This window comes from Drosophila mauritiana, chromosome X (genome assembly GCF_004382145.1).
Source record: "Drosophila mauritiana strain mau12 chromosome X, ASM438214v1, whole genome shotgun sequence".
In the NCBI taxonomy this organism is placed as follows: Eukaryota; Metazoa; Arthropoda; class Insecta; order Diptera; family Drosophilidae; genus Drosophila; species Drosophila mauritiana.
In genome coordinates this window covers 3783149-3804235 of record NC_046672.1, presented here as the reverse complement: position 1 = coordinate 3804235, position 21087 = coordinate 3783149, and the positions used below count along the sequence as shown (strand labels likewise).

The following is a 21087-nucleotide window of genomic DNA, read 5'->3' as shown; positions in this document are numbered from 1 at the left end:
AAGGAACCAAGTGGGTGGGTGGGTGTATCTATGGATCCATATCTAATGGATCCGCGGGTGCAGTGTAAACCATGAACAACACGCGTTTGTTTTGCTTCTAGTAAAGGTTTTTTCGTTCTTTTTTTTTTTTAGAAAATTGATTGATTTTTTTTTGCACTTATTAGATCGTATTTATATATCGGCGTGTCGGATAAAGTTGAAGGATTTTCTCAATTTCGGTGCCATTTGGGCTGGAAATCGTTCAATTCGACCTTGGCAAACAACACAAATTACATAAAGGTTTGCTTACAGAAATTCAGTATATTCATATAATATATATATATATATTTACATATATATATATTTACATATATATATATATATATATATATATATATATAGCGTTCATTGAGTGGTGTGTGTGTGTATATGTAGTAATGTAACCACTGAAGTGACTAAAACGAAACTTAGTAAATGCAAATGCCAACCAAAAACAATGATTCTATATAAATATGTATATATAGATACGGCGTCCGCAATTTAGAGAGAGACAGACGGACAATGAAAAAGAGAGATGGGACGAGGAGTGAGGTGAAGCAACTTTTCTTTCTTAGAGAGCGTCGGCCTTGCAGAGCATTTTGTTTTTTTTATTTTTTTTTTTTTTGAAGCGTTTCATTGATTGGTTTTCCATACAAGTGTTTCTTCTTAATTTTTGTTGCATTTTGCGAAATGTTTTTTTTTTTCATGTCATTTGCGTTTCTGTTTTCGATTTAAATTTTACATCTAGGTCTATGTGGTTGCAAAAAATTAATTTTTTTAAATAAAGCAAATAATAAAAAATAAATTGATAAAACTAAAGTTTATTCTCGCACTCAAGTAACAATTTGGTTTTTCTTTTAGTTTCGTCGAGAAGGTATGATTAACGATAATTTTGGTTATTCTTTGAAATACTTGACTTTTCCCTTTTGAAAATTCATCGAAAAAAATGATTAAAACGAATTGTGAGGCATTTTAAACTTAAGTTCTACAAATTAATAATAGCGAAAAAATGCAATCGAAAATCTGAGCAAATATACGTATGGATCTTAGCGGATTTAAAAGATTTCTTGAGAGATTTTCCCCCTTGCGAAAATACGATAGTCTCTCCTATTTTTCCCTTTCTATGCTGGTTTTTTTTTTGTTTAGCCCAGGTACCAAAAGTAATCATTCGTTATGTTTTCTTTTTTTAAGTATTGATTATGATGTGAGGGATTTTATAGGGCCCAAATGTTCTTGTTACTCAAAGTCCGGTTGCGACCAATTCAAGCGAAATCTTGCAAAAACTTAAATATTTTTTGTTGAAATACACGAAGCGTTAATACAGCTTAAAATGATGCTTTACACTTAAGTCTTGTTATGATTCGTATTAAAAAAAAACTGCAATCTGACTTTGAGCAATATTTTTTGGAACCAAACAACATTTCTCACATTATAATCCATACTATTCTGAGCGAAACTTGTTTCGCTAACAAACAATGATTATTTTTGATTTTTAATACAACCGTTTAAATGTATACGGTCCCCGGGTTTAGTCAGCTTTACATTCGTCTCTGTGGTTTGCTTCTTCTGCCAATTAAGGATATTTTAATGCTCCTGCTGCTGCTGTTCTTCTTTCGTTGTGGTTGCTGTTGTTAGTTACTGCTGCTTTTGTTGTTGCTGTATGATGGTGTTGCCGCTGTTCTTGCTGTTACTGTTGCTGCACGTTGCATGTAGCATGTTGCTGGCGTTCGTTTATGGCATTCAGAGAAAGAATTTGCCCAGCAGGAGGCTAACGATGGCCGCAGCAATGGCAACTGCAATGTAAAAGACCGGAATCTGCTTCTCAGCCAGGACTGGGGCATAGGGCTCATTCACCTGTTTGACGGCCGGCGAGCTCCGGTAACGTGTGATTTGATCCTGCAAAGGGTTAAGAAATTTATTAATTTACGCCAATGGATATGGATTGATCCTTATTTATAGCTACTTACAAAATAATTAACCTATGTATTTTTCTTTAAACTCAAGCATATCAGCACCCCAACTGAAGCAAGTACTATAATAATAATAATATATCAAACGCGCAAAAAACTCCCAGGCACAACAGGTCAGTGTTTGCATTATTCTTGGAGTAACCACATTGCATTAATTTATATTTTAAGGCTGATTATTTTTAGTGCACCAGATGCAAATTCAGCCCACATCAGCCTAATGCAAGAAACTGTCACTAATAGTGCCATTAATTGTCAGCATGTAATTTGAAAAAAATCAGAGGGCTGCTTCTCCTTATGGGTGAATAGAATCATTCTAACCAAAACTCAATATTGAAGAAATCTTGATATGCTGCCTTGGCAGCATATGCTGCCTTGCCTTGTTCCTTGGAACTCCCAGATTTAAATTGATAGACTTCAAAGTATTTAGATCCACGTTATAACTTCAAAGTAATTAAATCCACGTTTTTACTTCAAAGTATTGAAGTGCGACGAGAAAGCGACGAACAACGCTTCGAAGACTTGAAGTTGGGTGGTAGCAGTAACTTCGACATTGCACTACTCGGAGAACAAATGAAGAGTCATATTGGAATTGGCTTACCTTCAAGTGAAGATTCTCTCTTCGCAATTCACTGTTGCATTCACGCAGCGCATTGATCTCTCCGGACAGCGCCTCCAGACTCTCAGACGTATCGAGCAAATTGGATGGCTTTAACTGGGTAAAATGTTGGCGTTATTTATGATGCGAGGGGTTTTTTGCCTGTTCGACTTAACATACCTTATCCTCGATGGAGAGCTTCAGCTTGCTCTCGAGCGCCTCGGCGCTGGCTGAACTAGTATTGGCACCCGCGCTTCCGCCTCCGGCAGCTCCGGTTCCGCCGCCGACGGCACCACCACCGCTGGTGTTTTCAGCATTTGCCTCAGCGCTGGGCATCTCGAAAACGCACTTCAGTTTGGCGTCCATCAGCTGCTCGGGCTCCAGCTCCTTCCACTGCGTGCGTAGAATAGGACGTTGATTAGAAAATTAATATAAACACTATGCTATCATTAAGAGTTCTATCCGTTTCTCCTTACCAATTTATTTAAATCGTTTAGATCAGCATCCAAGGGTGCCAGAACGCTCTGCACCATGAACTTGTGCTTGTTCTTCTCCTGCTGATCGTAGACGAATGGCTGGAGGCAGACTATGTACATACCGAGGACGAGGGCGAAGACCGATTAGTAACGATATTATCAGGGTAACTATATTCAATTTGAGGAATACTCACTCTCCACCTGGGTCGATCGAAAGGGAGTTATCTTGCCGATGTTTGGACGTACACAGTAGTGTTTCGGGGCGGTTGTCTTGATCTTGAAGACCAGAGGCAGAGCCGAGTTGTTGCGCAGAGTCATGATTCTGACGACGGGTCGGGTGAAGGGACCTGTAAGGCGAGAATATATCAAATGAGTGTTAGCTTAGGAACAAGTATTACTTATTTCATCGCAGATATAAAGCATATGTACATACATATTTTCCAATTGATTGTTTTTGTTATTGTTATTCTTGTCTGATTTCCGATTTCCTTATGGCATGATCTTTGAATGCTTTATTTATGTGATCTTTATTGAATGCACCCGATTAGCCGTACTATCGAGCACCCAGCACTCGCACTTTCCAAATTCCATTCCTACCTTCCCGATTTTCCCCACTCTTCCTGATTTTTTGTGTCGCGTCACGCTCATTGCGTCATTGGTCAAATCAAGTTCAAATTAATTGAATTAATAGCAAAACAAAATCGAAAACGGGCACAAAAGCCGAATAGTAAAATGAATATCGAGGAATACCCTACATATTGAAGTTGGTTACACTACCTAAATGTGAAAATTATTTTGCAGCTAATATGGTAAAATACTTCAGATTAAATGTGATTCATAAACGCTAGTATAACTCAGAATGTTACTTTCGAACCGATTAAAAATCGATCGCGGGGTCTTACTTCCTAAAATAGTTTTTTTTTGGCCACATTGGTGAGAAAAGCAAAAGAAACCAGGAAATGGGCAAAAAGTAACGAAAGAATATAAGGAACTTTTTTTTTTTTGTTAACATGGCGTGTGCGTGTTTTTCTTTGGTGTAAGTGTGTGTCAAGGAAATTTCATTAGACAAAGTCGCGTCATGCATGTGTTTTCCACCCCTCGCCGCCCGCACCCTTCACGATCTAACGGGAAACGTGGGCGAGGGGGGGTTGCAAAAGAATGGGGCTAAGGCTCACTCACACACATACAGATATTAAAATATTTGCGCACATTGGAAGCGATAGGAAAATACTTTAAAAGTTAACTAAATTTTTTACAAAAGGACAAAATACAAATGTTGAATGGTTATTGGTGCATTATTGTAAATCGCAATCAACAATGATTGGTCATTTAAGTACACATTTCATTCTGCAATTGAGACTGTGATAAAACGAGTGCATACTTCGCGAAAAAAATTAAATGTTTATGCACTGGAAAATGCAGCTTGGCAACAGGAGTTCGTTCAATAACAATGTGTTGACAACCGTGCCACTTGTCGCACCCACTGTGCGAGCTCTTTTCCTGTCACATTGCATTGTTTTTGCCACTGCTGCTGTTGCTTTTTGGGCAAAATTCAAGGAGCCAAAGACAAGAAAAAGTGAAAATGGCTCATGACAGTTTTTGCGTATAAAAATATAATGCTAGCCAAAAACGCCAATCGAGTGAGCAAGAGGGAGAGGGATGGCGAGTGCAAGTGAGAAAGAGAGCGACGCCAGCTGCCGGCATAAAAAAATAAAATACATTAAAGAGCTGAAGCAAAAAAAATAAAAGAAAAGAAGAACGGAAAGAAGCAGAGCAGTGATACACGTAGACCCCGAAAAGAACAACAATAAAAGGTGTCGTATGTAAAAGAACCACGAAAACAACGGAAATTATTGATAGCCAATCGAGCGAGATGGCAATAGAAAGCGTAGAGGGAGGGAGATTAAATGTGCGCGTGAGAGAGAGAAAAAGTGAAACTTGCAGTTTGCTCTTTGCAAGAAATTGGAGGTGAATCGGCTTTTTTGGTCGATATGCAGCGACCTTTCCGCAAAAACGCGAAAATAATGTGAAATAAACTTACCTACAAAACGCAACTCATGTTCTGGGTCAATGGTCAACGGAAGATCAAAGAGTGATTTGCTCATTGTGGCGGCTTTTGTTGTTGTTGTTGTTGTTGCTGCTGCTGCTTCTGGTGTTGTTCTTGTCGTTGTTGCTGCCGAGAATTTCACTCTCTCCGCTTTTCGCCTCTTATCGTTTTGATTTTATTTTTTGTGCGTCCTGTTTTTGCCCAGCTATTTGTTGTTCTTGCTCGCTGTTTGCTGTCACGCATAGATACGAGACACAGGCACACAAGTAAATTAAAAGAGGGATTTCAAATTTTTCGCTTACGTTTGCGTTTTTTAGCCCAATATATTAAGAAAACTGCTGCTGTTTTTTATGCCTGTTTCGTTTTACTTTACTCGCCTCTTTTTTTTTTCTTTCGTTTTTCGTTCGTTTCGCTCTCACAGGCGAAATATCGGTAAATTTATGCGACCACACACACGCATGGAAAAAAAGGAAGAGCGAGAGAAACTCACGCACGCACGGGCTTTTTGCAGAAAATTTCGAGAAAAAAAACACAACGATCAACGTGCGACTTCTTCACCGAGTTTCCTTTGCTTTTCTGTCGATATTTACGATTTCAGTGGTTTACCACGCTTCAGTTTCTTCGTAAATTCAGTTGAAAACGCAAAATGTAAAAAAGCCATATATTCTGTCAGCTAGTGATGTAAAAAAAAATATCGATGCATCGGTTATCGATATTTTTCGTTAAGCGACCTTTCGATACTTGTCAAGCATTGGTCGTAAAATTACCTTAGAAAATATATTGTTTTTTTTTTAATATATTGTCCTATTTTTTTTTTTTATTTAGGTAATTTCAATATGTTATTAAAAACAATTTGCACCAAAATAGTACTTACCCCTAATATTGCCATTTAACTGCTACTGCTTTTGACAAAATGAAAATTAGTTAAAATTATAACATAACAGTACGTGAAATTTATTATATTATATATATGCATGTATTAAAATAAATTTTCTTAGTTTTAAGTTACAATTTTCCGTCTACGATGTAATGCAACAGGAAGCAAAGCAGTCGAAATAATACATAAGAATACGAATAATAATAAGAACATGATAAATTACAATAATTTTAAGCTTGCCAAAGTATTTATTCAATAGACAAAAAATTTGATGGTAGTATTACATATTTTATGTAAATACAGTCGGTCTAAATGACACACAAAGTTATAAAATAACCTGATATCAAATTATTCTGATGTTCAATCATAGCGTTTTGTATATTATATACATATATAATACATAATTATACGAATAATATGAAGAACATGCAAAATTGCAATAATTTTCAGCTGAGTAATTTTCCTTGCTTGCCAAAGTATTTTTAAATAGACAAACAATTTTCATGGTAGTAGTACATTTCTTATGTGCATACAGTCGTCCTTTTGAAGGACATACAAAGTTGTAAATAATCTGATATCAAATTATTCTGATGTTCAATCCTAGCGTTATGAATATTATATATGTTTTTAGTCAAATAGATTTCTGCCTGCCTAAAAATTCTTTCAGGTGTTGGACAAGCGGCGGCGATTCGATTTGGCTTAAGAATATTACTTTTCTACCGACATCTCCTTAACGACCAAACACTTGACCGTCTCCTGCTCCTGGACATCGATGTCGAATCGCACAGCGAAGGCTTTAATAGCTAGCTCCATAATCTCGTTGCGAATGGAGAAAGGAGCCTTGGTCACAATGGCCATCAAATGATCCCAATGCTGGCGCTTCGTGGTGGTCTTATTGTGTTTGGCGTGGCTCCGGAAGGCGACCAAATATTTTCGAAATAGGAATCTAAAGGCCAGGAAAGCGGACTCGCTGTTCACCTTGACCACCGCATCGCTTAGATCGCTCATAACAGCACAATCGGTGCTGCTTTCAAGGACCTTGTTGAAGAGTTCATTAGCCTCCGGTGCACTGGACTGAGTCAGCAATTTGAGAAAGGAGCGCGTGTCCTTTAAGGCGTATTCTTCAAGGTAGATGATCCAAAAGTCCTTGTGCTTCAATTTGCTCACTTGATTCAAGATCCTCTGACGGAATTCTGCGAAAGAGCAATAATTAATAGGCTTTCGTCTTTGACTTACATTTATAAGAACGCACCAGTGCCTAGGAATGTCAGATGGGACAGACCGTCCTGCCAATACCACAACGCCAGTTCTAAATTATCCACTCGGACCTGTTCAAAGGTGGCCAAGTCCCAGCGCAGGGCATCAATGGTTTTCATAACATTGGAGATCAGCTTCCAGTGTTTCAAACGCCACTCTGGCAAACTGGCATGCAGATATGTGTAGTGCTTGGCCACCTTGACAGCTGGTGCATCGTCTCCGTTCTCCAATTTCGGGTGCTCCTTTTCGAGTGCATTTAATTCTGAAGTACCTCGGGTGATTAGATTGCTTTCACCCAGACAAATCTGCTGGAGCAGTTTCAAGATTACCTGCAAGCTGGGCATGTTCATTGACTCTATAAACTTGGCCAAACCGTTGGCACACGCCTGTAGGAACCTATTTTGCGCCTGCCTAAGCTCATCCTCTCCGTAGGGACACGGTCCGTCTTTCAAACTAACGCACAGTTGTCGCGCTGACGTGTGGAGACCGTTGAGGATCTGTCGGTGGCCATATAGGTAGAGTGTAAACTGCAAGGCATGCCGCTTTTGAAGTAGTTGCTCGTTCACCAAGATGTTATCGGCACAGGCGGAAATATGAAAAGCAGTATGCTTTGGACAATACTGAGCTATGTGCCAGAATAGCCGTGAAAAGCGAGTATGCCTCACGCCCAAGTGGGAGAAATCAATCCAGGTCTGTTTTGCGTTCTCAAAGCACAGTACCAGAAATTCGGATATCGGGAAGCGATTTCTATAATCCAATTGGTCAAAGAAGCGTATGCGACGCTCCCGATGATCGGGAGCCTTGAAATTAAATCCTTGGGTAACGTTTTGCTCATCGCGCAATAGCAGTACTTCCATCTTCTCCTTGACACTTAATTGCATAAATAAGGGGCGCAGTACTAGGCTTATCAGCTCTTCGTACTCATCGTTGGACGAGGTCTCGTCCTCGTCGTCCGCCTGATTTACTTCCGTAACGGATATGCCCTCGTCCTCGACCTCCATTTTGGACTCCACCACCTGACCCAGGAAACTGAGTATTATCTGGGCATGATTCTTGGTGAGCATATTTAAATGATTTGCCATCGTTTCCAGGCACTCATCGTTGCCAAAGGCTATAAAGCGGCTAAAGAGATTGTCCAATCCGGCAAGCAACTCCTTATGGGTGGCAATACCTGAATCAAGAAAGGCTAAGAGTTCAAAGATTCTCATCTCGGCAACGCGCTGCTCCAAAGTTTTTGCTGCATTCGCAAAGCTCTGCATCTGCTTGCAAACCGGATGCTGCCCCAGCACCTCATCCGATTGGAGTACTTTAAGCAATTCTGCCGTCTGCCTGCAGATTAGCTCCTGACAGCTATACAGAACGCGTTTCGATTTCATTTTATGCCAGTACATGAACGTGTCTTCGCTAACGAGCTGAAAGATACGCTGCAGAACGTCAAGCTGTATTTGGGCGAAGTGCCGCAGATCAGGCATGGGATCGCTTGAATTGCTGTCACTGATGTCCACGGTTATTTGGCTGTAGACGGCGAAGCACTCTGGTTTCTCCCGCTTTAGTGGATCATTGAGGGTATACAAAAGGACTTCTATGAGGTGCCTTATAGCCTCGGCCAGGTAAATCTTACGAGTGGATCGACTCGGCAGCGTAAGGAGGCGCTGTTCAGAATCCAAGATGTGACGATATTCCATGCAGGCTATCTGGCGCAGCAGTCGCTTATTTTCTGCGGGCAAAATGTAGTTGACAATTGCGCGACCGGCTGCTCTGAGGGCGGCAGAGAGCAGCGGTAGTATTTTCAAGCAATCCGGGATAATATGCGACAGAGCCTCATTGAATGATTCAAAATACTGAATGGTCAGCCAGCGGGGTCCACAAGCAAGGAATTCCTCCAACGGCTCCATGAGACAGCATTTAATGGCTATCGCGATGGTCAAGAAAAGTGGGAAAGGTGGCAGCTGGTTGCACAAATGGATGACATTGGCACTCCACTGGGATTCGCACAAGAAATCGTCGTTGGCGGTGTTTAGCACCAGGTACACCAGTAGTCCACTCAGGTGATTCTTAGCACGAAGACCATTTGGTATGGTAAAAAAATTAAAGGTTTCTGGCGGCTGTAAGATCAGATCGTGCTCCACCAGTAAGTTCGTCACTTGGTCGCATATCTTTGTAATGTCTTCATCGTTTCCTGAGAACAAATAATATTCATATTTGGGGACTAACCTTAGGAACTACACTTACCACTCCAGTAAATTATGTCTTTCAAACTCTTGGCCTCCTCGTTGTTGCCATGGAATAACTTCTTTAGCTGGACAAACAATTGGCAATTGTCCAGCGGGTGCTTCTTAGCAGTTATCATCGAGCTGATGAAATTTTGCGTTTTGCCAAAACTCTTCCGAACGAATTCAATTTTATGTGCGTATTCTGTCAGATGACTATCAAGAATCGATAGTTTTCCGGTGCGTACCGATTATCTTGCGTGCGAAGAATATTTTTTGAAAATTAAAATGTCCCTACAACAGAAAATTTTGTTTTGTAATAGGCTCTCTGATGTAGATAGTAAAATGACTTGTTCACTGCATGCTATGATTTAACTTTAACTTTATTTATAAATATTTTCATATGATATGTATGCTCAGCTGAAATATAAATGAAGATATTTTATAAAATATTTCAAAGTACATTTTATAATGTATTATTCGATAATTAATAATTAATTGGTATTATTATTGTAATGTATTATTCGATAATAAATAATTGATATTATAAATATTGCGATTTCTGCAAAGTCAACTGCAGTTTTTTAAACAGAGGTCCTATTTAGCAAAAGTATTTAAAATATTGCGATTTGCATGCGCCACTTGAGATTTAAATCGAGAGATAGATGTGCCCCTTAGTACTGTCGAAATAATACATAAAAATACGAATAATTATAGGATCATGCAAAATTACAATAATTTTAAGCTTTCCAAAGTATTTATTCAACAGACTAAAAATTTGATGGTAGTATTACATATTTTATGTAAATACGGCCTAAAGGACATGCGCGCTTCTCCCTGCCCGACACTTCACAGTTTGCCCTTCACTGACTTCTCCACGCGTTCTAACGCACTGTCTCTCTTCGGACGTTCCAGCCTACTCCCCCGTCTTCAGACACCGTTCCGACTGCGCGGCCGCGTCCTGACCGCGCGACTCGCGCCCGTAATCTCATCGACTATCCTCGCGCACGTATGGCTTATCGCGTGGTGTGACTGACTGCCCCGAGCTGCACTTGCGCCGTCCCTTTATAGGCCGCGGGGATCCCGTTATTTTCCATTTTGCGCACTGCCCGCTCGTGTACAATGTTCAACTACTTTCCCGTTAGTTCACGGTGAGTCCTCTTGAGCGGGTCGAAAGTCCGCACCTTTACCGTTTGACCTCCGTGCCTTTGGCCGGCTCGAGGCCAAGGGCCAACGCGGTATCGTTAGTTCACGGTCTCTCTGCCTTGCTGCGGTCCAAGGTCCATTAATTACCGTTCGACCTGACCGCCCTTAACTCTTCTTGCATTCCAGCTGTCCACGCTGTTGCTAGGCCGCTCCCCTGCACCCAGAATTGTGGGGAGTTTTAAGACTCCTCACACAAATTATTCTGATGTTCAATCATAGCGTTTTGTATATTATATATAATACATAAGTATACGAACAATATGAAGAACATGCAAATTTGCAATAATTTTCAGCTGAATAGACAAACAATTTTTCATGGTAGTAGTACATATCTTATGTGCATACAGTCGTCCTTTTGAAGGACATACAAAGTTGTAAATAATCTGATATCAAATTATTCTGATGTTTAATCCTAGCGTTATGAATATTATATATGTTTTTAGTCAAATAGATTTCTGCCTGCCTAAAACTTCTTTCAGGTGTTGGACAAGCGGCGGCGATTCGATTTGACTTAAGAATATTACTTTTCTACCGACATCTCCTTAACGACCAAACACTTGACCGTCTGCTGCTCCTGGACATCGATGTCGAATCGCACAGCGAAGGCTTTAATAGCTAGCTCCATAATCTCGTTGCGAATGGAGAAAGGAGCCTTGGTCACAATGGCCATCAAATGATCCCAATGCTGGCGCTTCGTGGTGGTCTTATTGTGTTTGGCGTGGCTCCGGAAGGCGACCAAATATTCTCGAAATAGGAATCTAAAGGCCAGGAAAGCGGACTCGCTGTTCACCTTGACCACCGCATCGCTTAGATCGCTCATAACAGCACAATCGGTGCTGCTTTCAAGGACCTTGGTGAAGAGTTCATTAGCCTCCGGTGCACTGGACTGAGTCAGCAATTTGAGAAAGGAGCGCGTGTCCTTTAAGGCGTCTTCTTCAAGGTAGATGATCCAAAAGTCTTTGTGCTTCAATTTGCTCACTTGATTCAAGATCCTCTGACGGAATTCTGCGAAAGAGCAATAATTAATAGGCTTTCGTCGTTGACTTACATTTATAAGAACGCACCAGTGCCTAGGAATGTCAGATGGGACAGACCGTCCTGCCAATACCACAACGCCAGTTCTAAATTATCCACTCGGACCTGTTCAAAGGTGGCCAAGTCCCAGCGCAGGGCATCAATGGTTTTCATAACATTGGAGATCAGCTTCCAGTGTTTCAAACGCCACTCTGGCAAACTGGCATGCAGATATGTGTAGTGCTTGGCCACCTTGACAGCTGGTGCATCGTCTCCGTTCTCCAATTTCGGGTGCTCCTTTTCGAGTGCATTTAATTCTGAAGTACCTCGGGTGATTAGATTGCTTTCACCCAGACAAATCTGCTGGAGCAGTTTCAAGATTACCTGCAAGCTGGGCATGTTCATTGACTCTATAAACTTGGCCAAACCGTTGGCACACGCCTGTAGGAACCTATTTTGCGCCTGCCTAAGCTCATCCTCTCCGTAGGGACACGGTCCGTCTTTCAAACTAACGCACAGTTGTCGCGCTGACGTGTGGAGACCGTTGAGGATCTGTCGGTGGCCATATAGGTAGAGTGTAAACCTCAAGGCATACGGCTTTTGAAGTAGTTGCTCGTTCACCAAGATGTTATCGGCACAGGCGGAAATATGAAAAGCAGTATGCTTGGGACAATACTGAGCTATGTCCCAGAATAGCTGCGAGAAGCATGTATGCGTCACGCCCAAGTGGGAGAAATCAATCCAGGTCTGTTCTGCGTTCTCAAAGCACAGTACCAGAAATTCGGATATCGGGAAGCGATTTCTATAATCTAATTGGTTAAAGAAGCATATGCGACGCTCCCGATGATCGGGAGCCTTGAAATTAAATCCTTGGGTAACGTTTTGCTCATCGCGCAATAGCAGTACTTCCATCTTGTCCTTGACATTTAATTGCATAAATAAGGGGCGCAGTACTAGGCTTATCAGCTCTTCGTACTCATCGTTGGACGAGCTCTCGTCCTCGTCGTCCGCCTGATTTACTTCCGTAACGGATATGCCCTCGTCCTCGACCTCCATTTTGGACTCCACCACCTGACCCAGGAAACTGAGTATTATCTGGGCATGATTCTTGGTGAGCATATTTAAATGATTTGCCATCGTTTCCAGGCACTCATCGTTGCCAAAGGCTATAAAGCGGCTAAAGAGATTGTCCAATCCGGCAAGCAACTCCTTATGGGTGGCAATACCTGAATCAAGAAAGGCTAAGAGTTCACCGATTCTCATCTCGGCAACGCGCTGCTCCAAAGTTTTTGCTGCATCCGCAAAGCTCTGCATCTGCTTGCAAACCGGATGCTGCCCGAGCACCTCATCCGATTGGAGTACTTTAAGCAATTCTGCCGTCTGCCTACAGATTAGCTCCTGGCAGCTATACAGTACACTTTTCGATTTCATTTCATGCCAGTACATGAACGTGTCTACGCTAACGAGCTGAAAGATACGCTGCAGAACGTCAAGCAGTATTTGGGCGAAGTGCCGCAGATCAGGCATGGGATCGCTTGAGTTGCTGTCACTGATGTCCACGGTTATTTGGCTGTAGACGGCGAAGCACTTTGGTTTCTCCCGCTTTAGTGGATCATTGAGGGTATACAAAAGGACTTCTATGAGGTGCTTCATAGCCTCGGCCAGGTAAGTCTTACGAGTGGATGGACGCGGCAGCGTAAGGAGGCGCTGTTTAGAATCCAAGATGTGACGATTTTCCATGCAGGCTATCTGCCGCAGCAGTCGCTTATTTTCTGCGGGCAAATTGTAGTTGACAATTGCGCGACCGGCTGCCCTTAGGGCGGCAGAGAGCAGCGGTAGTGTTTCCAAGCAATCCGGATTAATATGCGACAGAGCCTCATTGAATGATTCAAAATACTGAATGGTCAGCCAGCGGGGTCCACAAGCAAGGAATTCCTCCAGCGGCTCCTTGAGACAGCATTTAATGGCTATCGCGATGGTCAAAAACAGTGGGATAGGCGGCATCTGGTTGCACAAATGGATGACATTGGCGCTCCACTGGGATTCGCACAAGAAATCGTCGTGCGCGGTGTTTAGCACCAGGTACACCAGTAGTCCACGCAGGTGATTCATAGCACAAGGATCCATGGTTTCTGGCGGCTGTATGATCAGATCGTGCTCCAACAGTAGGTCCGTCACTTGGTCGCAGATCTTTGCAATGTGCTCATCGTTTCCTGAGAACAAATAATGTTCATATTTGGCCACTAACCTCTGGCACTTTACTTACCACTCCAGTAAATCATGTCTTTCAGACACTGGGTCTTCTCGTTGTAGTCATGGAATAACTTCTTCAGCTGGACAAACAATTGGCAATTGTCCAGCGGGTGCTTCTTAGCAGTTATCATCGTGCTGCCAAAATTTCGCGTTTTGCCAAAACTCTTCCGAACGAATTCAATTTTATGTGCGTCTTCTCGTCAGATAACTATACAAAATCGATAGTTTGCCGTTGCGTACCGATTATCTTGCGTGCGAAGATTTATTTTTGAAACTGAAGATGTCCCGAAAAAAAAAATTTCGCTTTGTATTAGACTCTTTGATGTAGATTTATTTTTATTGATTTAACTTTATTTATAATTATTTTCCTATGATATGCATTTATGCTTAAGCGAAAAATTATTGAAGATATTTAGAAAGTATTGTAATGTATTTTTCGATAATTAATAATTAATATTATTAGCGATTTTCCCGTTCGTCACGAATGAGGAGAGATCATCTGTTCGCTATCGATAGTCTTGTTTTGGTGGTGGCGTGCAATAGACGCGACTGCCTATCGCCCGGCGAAGCAAATGCTTAAGTTTAAAAGGTAAAAAATAAAATGAGATTTGCTATAAAGTATAGTAGTGTATTTTTCGATAATTGATAATTGATATTATTAACGATCTTTCCCGTTCGCCCACAATGCAGACACATCAGCTGTTCGGTATCGATAGTTTTGTCGTGTGGGTGGCGGGCGATAGACGCTATTGTCTATCGGCCGGCGAAGCCAAAGCTAAAGTAAAGTAAAATAAAAGCAAAGCAAAAGCAAAACAGCAGACGAAAGGAGGAGTCGGTCGGTGCCCAAGGAACAAGCGGAACTGGGTTAAACCATGCCCATGCAATAGGCCAAATTATCTATATTATCGGCTAGACTTTCCGTCGCAGACCGTGTGGTGGTGGCGGATGAGGAGGAGAAGGCGGTAGACAGCTTATAAATTATGGAGCTACGCGAACTGCGCGGTGGAAATGGTGGAAGCATAGGAGGCGTTGGAGCAGCTACAACCGGAGCCCCCGGAGCGCCAGTGAATGGAGCCCCTAGTCCCGAACTAGGCGGAATCTGCATTGGAGGCGCCGCCGGCGGACAGCGTATGCCCACCAGAGCTGATATATTTATGGAACAACTAAACGCCACCAATGCCAAGAAGGTGGCTTTGCTTCTGGTCCTCGGCTTCATCGTCTATCACGGCCTGCTCAACTGGAATTACGGTGGGTCCAAGGTTACAAGCTCCTTAAAGATCTAAGTACTATGAAATTTATAATGGATGTGGATACGGAATCGTACCCATTTTAAGATCACAATTGCATACCAATGGGCACATATTCTTCTCATGGTCTTGCTTAATAGCTTACAGTCTTGTCAAATATTTAATGAGTCAGTTTGACCATATGTGTACATTTTGAATAGTGAAAAAGGTTTTTACAAAGTGGTAATCTCAAACGTTTATGTAAATATAGATAATCATGTCGAATTTTAAGATTAGTGTCCAAATTCTGCAGTTGGTTGGATTAATATTAACGCCATGTATGGTTCATATTTGGGATATTGGCTGACATTGTAACCTTATTATGAATATTGATTTGTTTTCTTTCATTCTCCCGCAGGCAGTGACTCCTGCCAGTGGCTGCTGTCCAAGGGCCGATTTAAGGGCGACAACGAGTGGCAGCCGTACGGATGCATGGTGCACAAGTACTCCCTCACGTGAGTAATCAAAGCACATTCCCGACAAGATAACCCCCCAATTAATGAGTCACCCAAACCGAAATTCTCATTATTTACAGTGACACAAGGCGCTGTTTGCGTTACCTCGCCTTCTTCGACAACAAGAACAACTTTGTGTTCATTGGAGACGAGAGTATCCGGCTGCTCTACGAACGATTTGTGGAGCAACTGCGCCAGCCATTGGCCGCGGATGAGATGGCCGACGAGGAGGACAATAACGCCTCGGTGACTGATGGCTCAGCCCGTTTCGAGGACAAGAAACTGCATATGCTGGCCCAATACATTCGAGCGGAGGAGGTGAGTCCGTCGCTTGTGGAGCAACTGTACCGTCTGGAGGCCGAGAAGCAGCTGTCCTCCGTGTACGTTGTGGGTTTCACCTATGCCGGCTTGCTCGCCGGCAACACCACAGACGATGTGCTGCGGCAATATGCCGCCAATCTCACATTGCTGGTGGCTCCGTTTCATCGCCTGGTGGCGCAAACTTCGCGGGTCCTCTGGAAGCTAGCAGACCGCGTGGACGAGGAGAAATTGCCCCCGCACTGGAAGCTGCTCCAGAACGAGCAAATCGATCGGTTAAACCATGTGGCCAGAGGCGTTTTTCGCTACACGGAGGCAAGTGTTTGGGAATCCGCCTGGCACATAGCCAATGGTTTGGTGGACAACGCCATCGATGGTCATCAGCTGTGCGCCCATGGCCAGCGACTGGAGGTTCAGCTACTGTGGAACATGTACTGCAATGACTACATGAACTACAATGATGGCACCTGCTGCAGCAGTTCTGAGCCGTACACCACGCTGCAAATAGTGGCATACGCCTTGTTTGGCGTCTGCATGACGCTTGTGTGTGGCATGTGTCTGCGCAGATGGTTGCTTCACCTGCGAGGCCAGACTTTGTATGTGCCCTTGCAGCAGCAGCAATCTCACGACGGGGGAAGAGCAGTTGGAGGATCACCGAGCAATGCCTTATCCGCTCTGATAACTGACTATGGCACTCCCATGGTGGCGCTATCACTGCTGGGCCTTATTTTGGCCTATTTCTACCTCTGCGATCGCACAAACTTCTTTATGAAGGAGAACAAATACTATTCCGAGTTTAGCTTCTGGATACCAGTGGGCTATGTCTTCGCACTCGGACTGTTTTTTACGGAAGATTCACGGTTCACTAAGGTGCTTAATCGCGATCAAACGGATGAGCTGCGTGGCTGGATACTGCTGGTGGTGCTTATATATTACATGACCGGAGCACAGCGAGTGCTGCCCATTCACATGCACATTAAGCTGTTGATCTCAGGTTACTTTTTCCTTACCGGATACACGCACTTCACGCACATGTGGCAGACGGGTGGCAGTGGCTCCCTATTCGTACGCTTTTTCCAGGCCATGTTCCGGGCAAACTTTCTCAGTGTACTGCTGTGCTTCTGCATGAACCGGCCGTATCAGTTCTACTATTTTGTGCCACTTCTATCCTTTTGGCTGTGCATCGTATACTTTGTGCTCGCACTGCCGCCACGACTTTCGTCCGCATCGGTGGACGCCAATCCGCTGCACTATCTGTATTTGGTGTGCAAGTGCATTGGTTGCCTGGGCGGCATCACGGTGCTCTTCATGTCGGAGGTATTCTTCGAACGGATCTTCGTAACGCGACCGTGGAAGGCGCTGTTTGTAACCACTGACGACGACCTCCACGAGTGGTGGCATCAGTGGAAACTGGACCGGTATACGGTGGCCTTTGGCATGATATATGCCGCCTGCTTTCACATTGCCCAAAAGTACAATGTGTTCGATGACAACAACCATGGGAATTTGTTCTCGCGAAGAACATCCATATCAGTGACATTGCTGGCCATGCTGGGCGTCGGGGTGTACACTTCGTTCTCGTTCCTTTGCCGCAACGTTCAGAACTGTGAGGAGATCCATTCGTATATACTGTTCATCCCGATTGTGGGCTATGTGGTCCTCAGGAACATCTCGGGTATTCTACGTACACGATACTCGGCGTTCTTCGCCTGGTTTGGTCGCATCTCGCTGGAGCTGTTCGTCTGCCAGTACCATATTTGGCTGGCCGCCGATCGGCATGGAGTTCTGGTGCTGCTGCCCGGCTTCCCCACGCTCAACATGATCATCACATCGTTCATCTTTGTGTGCGCATCGCACGAGGTGCATCGCCTCACCCAAATCCTGCTGCCGTATGCGGTGCCCAGCGACTGGCGTCTGGTCATGCGAAACTTCGTGATCTTCCTCATCGTGCTCATACCCGTCGCCCGATCGGATGGCATGTTCTGATCCTGAGCGATTCGCAATCCAATTGCCGCCCAGGTATTGACCCAAAGTATTCGATAGATAGCATAGCCTATTCGGCAAATATAGAGCGAACTTAATTGCTTAACTTCAGGGTGGAACGGTTCTGTATTTAAGCTTATAACCTTAAAATCCTTTTGCCATATCTCGCTATTTCTTAAAAGATACTTAACTCTAAGGCCTTGGGTCAAATATTTGTTTTAGTTTTCCCTAAGAAACCCGTGATCTGGCATTTTTGCTAAGATTCCAACAAGACAATAATTTAATTTGTTAATGTTACCTCATTATTTTCATTCGATTCGAGTCGTGATCAAATAACTTTCAGTTAAAGTATATTTATTTTTGCATGTTTAGCAATCGAACCACCCTAGTTTAAAAAGTGCGTGTCATAGCTATAAGAAGAAAATCGTAGTCAACTCTCGAAATGGGATGTAAAACCTTACTTAATGCAATTTCATTTTTTAGATTAAAACACCAAAAAAACTATTTACATATATGTTTGTTTTATAAGTTAATTCGCTAGCTGGCGTTCTTTATTCTCATGGGACATCAGCAGAATTACAGAAAATACGGCTTTACCTGCAATTGCACAATATTCTTATGGTTCTGAAACGCACTGTAGGCACACATATGATATATGTATGTGTATATCGGAATTATTTGCGCCGATGTATACAACCTAGGGGTTAATTAGCCTTAATTTAATTTTGCACAAATTACTTAACAACTCACCCAACCAAACACACTCACACTCAAACACAAGCAGCGGCAAACCAAATGTATGTATAAAGCAAGAGAATAAAGCAATGGATATACACTTATTTGACACACTATACACCGCCGGTCGGAAGCCATTGGCCGGAAAATTTATCACACTTTTCGGATTATATGCTGCAACTCTGAACTCTGGACTGGCGGCCACTGAACTGGGCATCCTCTAATGCGGGCGCGTGGAGGAGGCTGCAGGAATTGTGCTCATTGACATGCTGCAAACAAGCTGCAACTAAGTCCTGCACTGTGGAGAACTATCTGCTGCTGGTAAGATGTCTTGAATTAAGGTGGATGTGTTTCGGGGACTGATGGCAGCCAAGGTGCACTGCTATTGACCCATATATGTATGTATATATATTAGTACTATATAGTACTATATATAATATAGTATCATTTCGAATAATCGCATTTGTGTTGCCGACATTTTTCTCAGTGTGGAAAGGCGGCGGGTGGTGGCAGAACATGCTTTCCATTCACAAAAAGCATTCATTCACCTCGCGAAAGCAAAAAGAGTTGTGCCCCTCAGGATGTGAGGATGTGGATAAGCACACGGATGTGGATGGGGGGCAGTTGGGAGTGAAACTGCGACAGCTCCACGCGCCTGCAAAGGTACATATTTGCATAAATAAGTAGACACACACTCTCGGTTAATGAAGAACTTAATTCGCATCACAAACAGAAGTTTGTCCCCTCTTAATTGGGAAATGTTTCGGTTTTAAGGCTTTAAGGCAGGCGAATCGCACGAAATAGGCTCTACAATTAGTCAATTCTTTTTATGCAGCATATAAATTATTGTATTGCTTGGAGAAAATTCTTAATTATTTTATTGTTTAACTCTTATTAAAGAGTCCTACTAGAATTAGTTCGAATATCATTACATGACATTTACGTGTGCCTTCTGTTCATGGTAATTTACTAGTAGCAGCTCAAGATGAACAAATCAAAAAATGCTAAAAACGTGGAATTCTAAATTGAGCTATAAAAATTTAAATTAGTGAAAAGCTCATCCGGCGATCAGCTTTGGTCTGCGATTGCTGGCTGGAAAGCTCACGGCTGGCGTCAACAAGTGGCTTTTCCACCGCTTTTCCACCCCCACATCCAGATCCATGGAAGTCGCCGCTTTTCTTGGCCGCGAACCAGGTCAGTGAGCCGCAAAGAAACGCTTTTGAGTGGGAGCTACCAAGCTTTTCCGAGCCGCCCGGACTCGGCTTTTCCGATGCACAGCTCGCCGGGCCGAGGCAAAATGATTTAAATCCATCCGCTCAGCAGCGGCGGCTCCCAGTCATCGGCCGAAAGTGTTTGGAAACGGTTCGTTGGCATTCCGACAGGAGCATTTAGAGCCACAGCAGCCCCACCGCCTCCCAGTCGATTGGGCGCCAAAAAATCGGTTGGGCGCCAAAAAATTTGTTCTCCTTTGGCAGTCGCCTCAAAAATTCAAAATATTCAAAATATCAAATTGGCGCCCAACAGGAGAGACGCCAGTGTAACGTGCATATACACTGCTGTGGTTTCTAAACCGTTTTCCATTTTTTTTTTGCCGTGTTTGAAGTGCCAAGGAAGCGTTTTCAGTGCCTAATGCCGAGTGTTTTCCAAGTGCCTGCATTCAATCGAAATTATTGAGTTTTATATTTTTGTCTTGTTTTTTCCTGTTGCTGCAGTTAACATATCAGTTAAAACATATGTACTTACGAAAATGCAAAGTGAATACCATCCGAATTGAAAGGAAATCTTGGAAATCGTTATCAAATTTACATTCAGTGTTAAACAACTGAAGGAAGGAAATCAAGGCATTGAGAGGATTCTGAAATCAAAAACACATCTGAATTTGCGTTTACCATCATCTGAATTTAACTAAGCATCAAGTAGCAAATATAAAATATATATAATCACTATAATTAATCACATATTTAGTGTGAATCGCATATTTAATCCCAAATCTATATATCTTAATCTTTATCAAAATCTTTACGATCAAGAGTGTCAAAAGATCAAGAACGATTGTAATATACAAAAATATTCAAACTTAATGCAATCGTATTCACCAACACTTAAATATATCAATGATTAAGCATAAATCCAAGAGTGCAATCAACTTGATTGAGACTAGAAAACCTATATCGAACTACTCAATAATATAAAGATTATAGACAAGTCTAAGTGAACACAAGTTTATAGTTCCGTACGATTTGTTTCTTAATACACCATAATCAAATATAACCGAATAGTCTTAACAAACCCATTGAGAAAAGCTATTGAAAGTACGCTGAATATTATTAAGAACATTAAGAACCATTGAAATCAATGAACATACAAGAAGAGCTTAAAAATGCATC

The 21087-nt window shown here is 42.5% G+C and overlaps 4 protein-coding genes across 4 annotated transcripts; 1 reads left to right on the top strand and 3 right to left on the bottom strand.

Moving 5' to 3' along the window:
* Positions 1-629: 629 nt before the first annotated feature.
* Positions 630-5784, bottom strand: LOC117148181 (vesicle-associated membrane protein-associated protein B/C). The gene is made up of 7 exons (XM_033315451.1): positions 5409-5784; positions 5101-5338; positions 3254-3406; positions 3060-3169; positions 2764-2976; positions 2587-2700; positions 630-1914 (listed from the first exon to the last, which is right to left on the bottom strand). The coding sequence occupies exons 2-7, from the start codon at positions 5162-5164 to the stop codon at positions 1759-1761; spliced, it is 810 nt and encodes a 269-aa protein (XP_033171342.1). The 5' UTR covers positions 5165-5338; positions 5409-5784; the 3' UTR covers positions 630-1758.
* Positions 5785-6202: 418 nt separating this feature from the next.
* On the bottom strand, positions 6203-9747 carry LOC117146901. The gene is made up of 3 exons (XM_033313509.1): positions 9473-9747; positions 7236-9419; positions 6203-7176 (listed from the first exon to the last, which is right to left on the bottom strand). The coding sequence occupies exons 1-3, from the start codon at positions 9588-9590 to the stop codon at positions 6692-6694; spliced, it is 2787 nt and encodes a 928-aa protein (XP_033169400.1). The 5' UTR covers positions 9591-9747; the 3' UTR covers positions 6203-6691.
* Positions 9748-10965: 1218 nt separating this feature from the next.
* Positions 10966-14254, bottom strand: LOC117146902. Its single transcript, XM_033313511.1, has 3 exons — positions 13937-14254; positions 11721-13883; positions 10966-11661 (listed from the first exon to the last, which is right to left on the bottom strand). Exons 1-3 carry the CDS (start codon positions 14052-14054, stop codon positions 11177-11179), a joined length of 2766 nt encoding a protein of 921 aa, XP_033169402.1. The 5' UTR covers positions 14055-14254; the 3' UTR covers positions 10966-11176.
* Positions 14255-14635: 381 nt separating this feature from the next.
* LOC117147566 (N-acetylneuraminate 9-O-acetyltransferase) lies at positions 14636-18804 on the top strand. Its single transcript, XM_033314509.1, has 3 exons — positions 14636-15171; positions 15568-15664; positions 15745-18804. The coding sequence occupies exons 1-3, from the start codon at positions 14904-14906 to the stop codon at positions 17966-17968; spliced, it is 2589 nt and encodes an 862-aa protein (XP_033170400.1). The 5' UTR covers positions 14636-14903; the 3' UTR covers positions 17969-18804.
* The last annotated feature ends 2283 nt before the right edge of the window (positions 18805-21087 follow it).

Excerpts from the sequence above, each read along its gene's own strand:
- LOC117148181 (XM_033315451.1), bottom strand. The coding sequence starts at position 5,164 with ATGAGCAAATCACTCTTTGATCTTCCGTTGACCATTGACCCAGAACAT. Across the intron at positions 3,407-5,100 it reads ACATGAGTTGCGTTTTGTAG|GTCCCTTCACCCGACCCGTC; the intron begins GTAAGTTTATTT and ends CTCGCCTTACAG. Across the intron at positions 2,701-2,763 it reads AGCTCTCCATCGAGGATAAG|TTAAAGCCATCCAATTTGCT; the intron begins GTATGTTAAGTC and ends CATTTTACCCAG.
- LOC117146901 (XM_033313509.1), bottom strand. The coding sequence starts at position 9,590 with ATGATAACTGCTAAGAAGCACCCGCTGGACAATTGCCAATTGTTTGTC. Across the intron at positions 9,420-9,472 it reads AGACATAATTTACTGGAGTG|GAAACGATGAAGACATTACA; the intron begins GTAAGTGTAGTT and ends ATTTGTTCTCAG. Across the intron at positions 7,177-7,235 it reads TCTGACATTCCTAGGCACTG|AATTCCGTCAGAGGATCTTG; the intron begins GTGCGTTCTTAT and ends GCTCTTTCGCAG.
- LOC117146902 (XM_033313511.1), bottom strand. The coding sequence starts at position 14,054 with ATGATAACTGCTAAGAAGCACCCGCTGGACAATTGCCAATTGTTTGTC. Across the intron at positions 13,884-13,936 it reads AGACATGATTTACTGGAGTG|GAAACGATGAGCACATTGCA; the intron begins GTAAGTAAAGTG and ends ATTTGTTCTCAG. Across the intron at positions 11,662-11,720 it reads TCTGACATTCCTAGGCACTG|AATTCCGTCAGAGGATCTTG; the intron begins GTGCGTTCTTAT and ends GCTCTTTCGCAG.
- LOC117147566 (XM_033314509.1), top strand. The coding sequence starts at position 14,904 with ATGGAGCTACGCGAACTGCGCGGTGGAAATGGTGGAAGCATAGGAGGC. Across the intron at positions 15,172-15,567 it reads CCTGCTCAACTGGAATTACG|GCAGTGACTCCTGCCAGTGG; the intron begins GTGGGTCCAAGG and ends ATTCTCCCGCAG. Across the intron at positions 15,665-15,744 it reads GTGCACAAGTACTCCCTCAC|TGACACAAGGCGCTGTTTGC; the intron begins GTGAGTAATCAA and ends CATTATTTACAG.